The 8,397-nt window shown below is 49.6% G+C and overlaps 2 protein-coding genes across 2 annotated transcripts; both read left to right on the forward strand.

Moving 5' to 3' along the window:
- Positions 1 to 1,053: 1,053 nt before the first annotated feature.
- On the forward strand, positions 1,054 to 4,102 carry N7473_011982 (uncharacterized protein; the record flags this gene model as incomplete). The annotated part of the gene is made up of 3 exons (XM_057157921.1): positions 1,054 to 1,203; positions 1,281 to 2,015; positions 2,069 to 4,102. 3 exons carry the CDS (start codon positions 1,054 to 1,056, stop codon positions 4,100 to 4,102), a joined length of 2,919 nt encoding a protein of 972 aa, XP_057003771.1.
- Positions 4,103 to 4,900: 798 nt separating this feature from the next.
- On the forward strand, positions 4,901 to 7,955 carry N7473_011983 (uncharacterized protein; the record flags this gene model as incomplete). The annotated part of the gene is made up of 8 exons (XM_057157922.1): positions 4,901 to 4,927; positions 4,988 to 5,186; positions 5,384 to 5,494; positions 5,912 to 6,034; positions 6,246 to 6,329; positions 6,393 to 6,688; positions 6,805 to 7,027; positions 7,102 to 7,955. 8 exons carry the CDS (start codon positions 4,901 to 4,903, stop codon positions 7,953 to 7,955), a joined length of 1,917 nt encoding a protein of 638 aa, XP_057003772.1.
- Between the last annotated feature and the right edge of the window lie 442 nt (positions 7,956 to 8,397).

Raw genomic sequence — 8,397 nt, forward strand, 5'->3', positions numbered from 1 at the left:
TGAAAAGGAGGCGTCCTTCCCATGAATCGAACCCCCAACCTTGCTCTCCCCTAAATACTTTGCCCTTGTTACTGCATCGTCATCCACCGACACCAAAGAACATCGCCATCCAACCTAAGTACTGCAGCCAATAAACGGCACCCGCCTTTTCACCCTCTAACATTATCAAAAATGCCATTAAATAATTATATTAATATAATATAACATCCTATAATACATTGCAAAAATAATGTCACAAAAAAATCTCCAAAAAAGAGAAACTCCCTCTGCCTAGGGGTGCGGCCGTCGGTTGAACTCGAAGCGTCAACACTGGCCCAGTATTTTTTTATCTTCTTTTTTTGTCTGCCCAGTCCTCCGGGGCACACCTATGGCTCACCAATTTATGGTGGGTACCAACTAGGCCATCGGAGGGGGGGGGAGTTGATTGTTTGACCTGGAAATCGGTGATAACCTTGAGTTTCCTTTGGACATTGACCCGATTTAAGTTTGATAGTTGGATATAGTATTCCGACATATCAGGATTAAAGCTAGTTGAATCTTCAAGGTTGGTCCTATCCGCGCAAGATACTTCACTGAAGGTTACAAAACACCTCAAACTGCCTGGTCTATATCTTCTTCTGTTTTAATTGCCTCGCTAAGATCTACTGTCAATTAATCATGTTTGAACCAGACTCGTGTCTCTAGTATGCTTGACTTTCACAAAGAAATGCCAGAAGGGCATAGAATTTTACTGGTTTAGACAAATTATTTCCACTAGCTGAGTTCTTTCAATAATCTCTTATCGTCTAATTGCTCCATACTGTAGTATCACTTTTAAGGCTGGAGAAAGCGGAGACGAAAAACGCTTGGGCCTCGACGCGTGACGCCAGAAACGCCAAGCAAAGACTCACGCTCCACCACCATCCACTGGACATTTGACATTCGAGCATTCAAGCATACGGGCAATTGCATAGCGTTTTTTTCTTGCGATCGGTTCTTTCATTCCACTACTGCTTTTATACTTCCGTCCACTGGTCCCCACGACACAATGTACACGCCCTTTTAAACGTGACCATGACCACACGCGCAACTCCCAGCGCCCTGGATCCCCTCAGTTCTTCATCGCTGAACAAGCTGCACGAAACCCAACCACCCACAAAAAAACGCAAGATCGGAGCCGAAAATGCTGCCGGTCAGCTCTCAACAACTTCAATTGTCATTCGGGTGAGTGGTTTCTCGGGTTTGGTGTAAATCGAGCCAGGAAGACCCCTCTCTAATTAACCGTTTGTCGACCTGTCCAGGCCCATGCTGCGTCCTTATCAGATGAACCTCTAATCCTCGAACCAATCTGCCTACTCCCTCGATCTCGGTTTCCGCTATCTTGGCTTGAAGACGCGTCGTGGTCGCGCTCGGATGCGCAACCTGGCGGCTTATTCGGAGCCGACATCCCCGCTCTTGAAAGGGACTTGCGGGCTTGCGCTGAACCGACGGTGCTAGCAGTCCGATTGGCCGCAAGTGGAGGACTTTATGTTGTTGAGCGAGTCAAGCGGGGCATTTACTCTCTTTCAAGGCTGGCACGATGGGTGCAGGAAGGCGACGTTGTCGTCGCGGTCAAGGGATGGCAAGGGTCGAGAGTTGTCGTCATGGAAGTCGACATCGAGGACAAATTATACGCAGCACTGGATGGCATGAACTGGTGGCAGAATGCGCAGATTGAGGAGCCGCCTTCTGATCTGTGCCTGGGCGAGGAGTTCGCCGGGTTGCAGGTGGATGTGGTGTTTGGATCGTCGGGCATGGATGATCCGAATCTGCAGACATCTTTCGTGGATGTACTTGAGCACCGAGGCCAGTCTCTTGCCCCAAATGTGATCGGGGATGATTCCCAGATGAATAGTTCGTTCGGGCTTGGTGATTCGCAAGTCCTTGGTGCTTCAGACTCCATGGATATTGATGCCGCCCCGGGTATGAAGCAATCTCCGGAAGAGCTACTCAACGGGATGCGAGAGCATTATTTACAAGCTCTATATATCTCCAAGGTATGGATACTAGTAATCATTGGTGTCAGTCTATCTCTGACATGTTTCTCCAGACCTCCCTTGCCTATTTTGCCAAGGGACCATTGACCCGCTGTCGAACCGCTTTCCAAAACTGCGACTCCGAGCAGACTCAAAGGCCTGACCAATTCATTGACTTTTACCGGGAGGCTATTTTGGCAGCTAAGAAGATGGACCTCAAATATCGCGAGTCACTACCCGCATCGGTCCGCGAAGCAGTGCTTGCTGTCTCAGACGATGAGGCTGCTGTAACCAAGAAGCGCAAGACTAAGAAGAAGAAGCTAGGCAAGAATGGTCTTTACCCCGAAGAGGATGAATTTGTCCGCAAATGGTGGAAAGACCGAAACATGGTGGATGCTTCGACTCAAGCAGGCTCCCGTGAGGCGGAAACGAGAAGGCACATTTCCGATCTGCGACTGCGCGAGACACAATTACAGATCTTGTTGATCCTGGAAGTCATGGCTTTGGAGTCGACTCTCATTGTGAAGAAAGATTCAAACGGCATCAAGCCGATAGGCGAAGAGACAAGCACTCCCAAGAAGAGGACGAAGAAACATCAAGATCTCAATGTCCTTCTTGAATTGCATCTGGATCGCCTGTGTATCTGGCATGCCGTAAGCATGGAGGAATCAAGCGCTGCTGACTCGGCAAAGGCCTCGTCCTTCACGGACGGCCATAACTCTGGCAAGAAGGTTGAAAGTGACGCTGTGCGTGACTTTTGCACTGAAGTCATCATCCCGTTCTATGCATCTCGACTTCCCGACAAATGCAAGCTGATCACTCGCAAGTTCGGCGTGTCTGGTGGCATTTCTCCTACTGCCAAGAAGACCCAAAAGTCCCGCCGTCCGGAACCAGGGTCTGAGATCAAGCGAGAACCCCCAGCGCAAAAGCCTAGACGATCACTACAGCGAGTTCTAACAGACGAAAGAGCGGCCTCGCTTCCTCGCCATCCATCGTTAAGTCGGTCTAAAACTGCCCCGACTCAGCATGATACAAAGCGTGATTCCATGGAGCCTATGCTGCCAACGGTCATGGGTGGTAGTGTCCGTGGTGGTATCCAGGTCAAACGAGTGGAGAATCGCGAGATCGATCTTAACGCGGCTGCCAGGCAACACGAGAGCAAGTTGCGCAAGGTACAGATGTTGGCTGATCAGAAGAAAGAACTCGATAACGCCATTCAAACTCTTCGCAAGCCGAACAGAGAAGTTGTTGCTCGGGATATTGCCGAGGATGCCACCAAAAGAATGTCTACAGGAGGAGGAAGCTCTCGAAAGTCAAAGAATCCTGTTCGAAATCCACTTGGTGAGGGTGTGCAGGTCATGGCAACGCCACGTGGGAATCGCAGGAAGGATGCAATAGTTGGATTACCCCCTCTACCGCGCAGTCTAGCCCCTTCGCGGTCTTTTGCGGGAGAAATGGAGGATCACTCTCTCGCAGAGTCCCCTGTCATGATCCCGTCGTCAACTCGACGGGCTATCTCATTCTCCGGTGCTGATTCAACACCCTTTGGCTCTCAACGCGCCTCGGGGAAACGGCCGCGCGAGGCACAAACCCAGCCAACTGAACTCGGTTCGATTCAAGAAACACCGACCCGACCTCCGTCTCAATTACACTTCAATAGCCAGAGCACAGATCTAGCACATCGACCGTCCATGTCTTCTGCTAAAGGCATGGGCCTCTTTCGAGTGCCGGATCTCCCTGCACCTTGGCCAGACCATACCGATCCATTCTCATACCCTCAAGTCATGGCTCCAACTACACCCGTGTCATCTCGCCGCAAAAATAATATCCTTGCTCCCGACTCATCCCCCAATCCTGGAAGGTCTTCGCAAGGGCCTAGGTCGTCGATGATTACGGAAACACCTCCTAAGCAGCAGGGCACAAATCCCATGCTCGTACCCAGATCTGTGCCCTTGTTCGCCCCCAGCACATCGCAAGTACCACTCTATCCAGCTGTCATTGGATCGCCGGTTAAAAGCGCTACTCTTGTGCCGGTCACCCCGGAAAAGCCACAGACAAAGTCGATTTACGAGCAGTTGGGATGGGATGATGATGAAATGGACCTGTGAGGTAACCCAAAGCTCCCTTGGCCATCTTGGGAATTGGTCATGTCCCTGTTTTGCATCTTGCGAAGGTATTTTGAGGTAGCATAGATATCCAATATAATTTTCCGTGCTACAAGGCATGTGTTTGCTAACCAAGTGGAGTTTTCCTTGGGTTATCCCCGTATGGAATAACGAAAATTCCGTAGTTTGGGGATAATGAACCAGCCGCCCAGTCGTAGAACCCATTTGCAAGCGAGCTTCTAAGTGTGTTCTTTAAATAACATGTTTTGCATGCAAAGCTTTTTGACCTCTCTTTTATTTCTTGCATCGATTTTACTCTCGAAGCTTATAACCCGCTTATGTACCGGATGGGAAAGCGTCTTAATTAGTCCTGTAACATAGGATCTATAAACCACGGATTATTATAAGAAGCAGCGGATAATATAAACCGAGCTAAGTGTTTAGGTAAAGCGGTGAATACTAGGGGTTCTTCTATGTCTACTACTATCGGCGATAAATTAGCCGGGATATATAATCATATAGAGCACTATCGAAATATAAATTGTTTATACGCTAAAGCTTTTTTTGATAGAATCCAGTCGCAGCGGTGGCTTTCTTAGCGATCTGACCTTTGTCGGAGGTAACTTTGGGTAAGACATCAGAGCATTTCCCAATCTGACTATCTTCAATGCCACTTTTGCTGGCAGTCATCACCTTCTCCAATGCAGTGCCTACCTTGGCAACTAGCAGTTTACCTCAAGTCATCTAGTCTTCGTTAACTATAACACGGCCCTTCAAATCCATTAGGACTGGGCATAGACCATGCAGGATATCGTCATCGTCGGTAGAGTAAGGGCTTGTTTCTTCCGAACATAAATCAAACAACTAACCATAACATCCGGTATCTAGGCTAGAGGCCCTATAAGCAATAGCCAGCCGGTCGGGTCCTTGCTTTTGACGGACGCGTTAATTGCAAACACTCCAACTGGTATTGTGACCTCCTTATATACGGAGAACTCCACCTCATTCCTTGTGCAAAACACCGGATTCTTCAACATCAAGAACGCAATCATTGACAACGTCGTCTCTAAGACCCTGGTTGCTGGTGGTGATGAGGTCTTCCTGGATAACTAGGGCTTCGGCATGATGTCCACTGCATCTGGCACCAGTGAGTTCGTGAACGGACAAAATATCCCAGTGATGAACCGGACAGCCTCCCTTTTGGCGCCCACTGGCTATATCGAAACAACTACTTTACTCGAAGACGCCCAAAGTACTATGATACTGGCTTCTCTATGATTATAGACGTCAAGGCTATAGGTGCCAAGGGTAACGGTGTAACCGATGACACGCCGGTTTTGAATGCAATCCTGCAGAACGCAGCCAACATATCCTCGATTGTCTACTTTCCTTTTGGTATCTATATTATCAAAGATACGTTGAAGGTTCCCGTGGGCAGCCGGATCATCGGACAAGCATAGTCTCAGATCATAGCCAGTGACAGTAAATTCCAGGATAAGCTGTATCCCCGAGTTGCTATAAAAGTCGGTAATGAGGGGGATGTCGGTATCGTCGAAATTCAAGACATACTTTTCACGGTGTCTGAAATACAGCAGTTGCAGTCCTAATAGAATAGAACGTCCATAAGTCGACACAGGGCTCTGCTGGCCTATAGGGTAAGTATCTAGAGAAATTACTAGACGCTTACGGTGACACCGGCTGACGACTAATTTCTAGATTCCCATTTCCGAGTGGGAGGTGCCATTAGATCTAACCTCCAGAAGAATGACTGTCCAAAATTAAGTGGCTCGGTGAACCCTAAATGCGCTGCAGCATCACTGCTTCTCTATCTGACGCCTAAGTCGTCTGCCTACATAGAGAATGTTTGGGTCTGGGTGGCGGATCATGACCTAGATGTCGTCACTCAGGATCAGATCGACGTTTATGTCGCACGCGGTGTGTTGATTGAGAGTCAGGGTCCAACCTGGCTGTACGGCAAGGCTTCTGAACATTGTGCCCTCTATCAATATCAGCTTTCACGGGCTAAAAATATACTTCTGGGCATAACTCAAACTGAGTCGCCATATTATCAGCCTGTCCCTAAAGCTCCACACCCCTTCACTCCTGGCCTGTTCGCTGACGATCCAACATTTGATAACTGTCCCAGCGGTTCAGGTTCTACCCCCTGCGCCTCTTCCTAAGCAGTGCGCATCATTGATTCTGAAACAATCTATCTACTTAGAGCAGGTAGGTGTGCCAGATCAGGGTTGAGTATTGGGTTGATTTCGTATAGGTGACTAACCCATGGCTTTAGGTCTTTATAGTTTCTTCAAGGACTACAGTCAAAGCTGTTTGAACACTGAGAACTGCCAGCAAAGAGGCTTCCACATTGAGCAGAGTACTGACATTTGGATCTACAATCTCTGCACCAAGGCTATTGTTGAGATAGTGACACCGGTGGGTGAGCTCATCACTCTAGCAGCCGACAATCGCAATGGCTTCCTCTCTTCCTTCTTAGCCTGGGTCCGCGTGTCGCCAGACGCCGTCTTTGGTGAGCGCAACTTTACAGGTTTCCGCGTGCACAAGCAAGGCTCCAAACAGCTGGACAAAGTGAGTAGTACATACGCCACGGCTCTAACCCAGACTATATTTTAACCACCAACATACCTGAATATACCAGTTTCGAAAAATCTATCCAATGCCATGACTCGCTCTCCGCGTGGCAGACCCCATCGTACCATGGCTCTGTCGGAGACAGAAACCTAACGGATACGATCTGTGATGCGGGATGCGGAAAATCGCTGCGGAATTGGTTTGATGGTGTCAGTGCCGCGTGTGTCGGACAAAATGTCAGCGCCAGCAGTCTCGCCACAAAGGCCGGCGCAACGATTTGGGCCGGGTATAACGAGACTTGCATCAAGGACAGCACGAGTCATCAATACTGCAATGGTGAGTCAATTTCCTGCTATCTTTTTGATTCGAAAGGTTGCTTCATCAGACTAGGGCTAATGTGGCTTGTTCAGATATCATTGATAAGTTTAGGCTGGTGGACACATACCAGGACATGCCGCAGTCAGAACTCTGCTCGTACTGCTACATCGAGAAGCATCGGGTTATGCAGTCGTCTCCTTATTCCGTTTACCAACGAGACCAGTTCTACCGGGACCGCCTGGAGTATATCTACGCCACCTGTCCCGGTGCATCAGGCCCGACTGCCATCCGCCCCCTTCCAATTGCTCAACCACCCAAGGAGTCCCTTTCTTGCTTTACAGACTCGATTTATACCACCAAAGCCGGTGACACGTGTGATCCCATTGCGCAGAAGCACTCCGTCTCGTCCGCGTTCCTCCAAATGGGGAACCCCGACTCGCTATACAATTGCACAGACGTCACCCCGGGACTCGATCTCTGCATCCCGCTCACCTGCGACACTCTCTACATCCTGCAGGCCAATGACACCTGTCTGTCTATCGAGATCAAGCAAAACCTAAATCTGGGCACCGTGAAAAAGTATAACTCCTGGATCGACTACTGGTGCGATAACCTTCAGACGACCACTTGGATCCACGGACATACTCTCTGCCTGAGCCCCCAGGGAGGCATCTTCAACACCACGGACCCTATCCCGGGGGTAGTCGTCGCGCCGGGATCGAGCACCGGGTACACCAGTCAAGTGATTCCTGCCCCGGCCAACGCGACGGTTGCGAATGGGACCACGCCGTACTGTGGACGGTGGTTTGAAGTGTCCGACGCGGAGGCGTCGTGTGCCAGCGTTTGCCTGCAGAATAGAATCACCATTGATCTCTTCAGGGCAGTGAACCCTAGCATTGCCGGGGATGGCGTGGAGAGCTGTTCGGGTTGTTGCAGACGGGGGTGACGTATTGTGTTGGGCCGATCTACGGATGGGATTCGATTGAGGAGACGGATGTCTGACGCCGTAGGTGCAGCCTCGTTCACTAGGGTTGAATTATTACGGTTTCTGTTCATACAATAGTTCCATGTAGATGTATAGCATCACGAGTATTGTATCACTTCTAACACAATAAGGACATCATAGACGGGCGTTCACCAGAAATAGTTCTACTCCCCCTTGTCTCGGCCTCCTCAATCTCAGCCATATCTTCCGGGTAAATGCCGGCAGCCTCCAACTGCAAATCCATTGGCCATGAGCCATTCCAGATAGGCCGCTCACCAGTGGGGCGCCGTTTCGGCGGCAAGACCAGATCCAAACCCTCGGTGTTGGCCGCCGCCCGCATGACCAGCTTCCATAGATACGTTAGCGCAAACATGTTTCTTCCTATTCATCCAAAATGGGTATA

The sequence above is a fragment of the Penicillium subrubescens genome (assembly GCF_028828155.1).
Source record: "Penicillium subrubescens strain IBT 31985 chromosome Unknown utg000010l_segment0_segment0, whole genome shotgun sequence".
Lineage (NCBI taxonomy): Eukaryota > Fungi > Ascomycota > Eurotiomycetes > Eurotiales > Aspergillaceae > Penicillium > Penicillium subrubescens.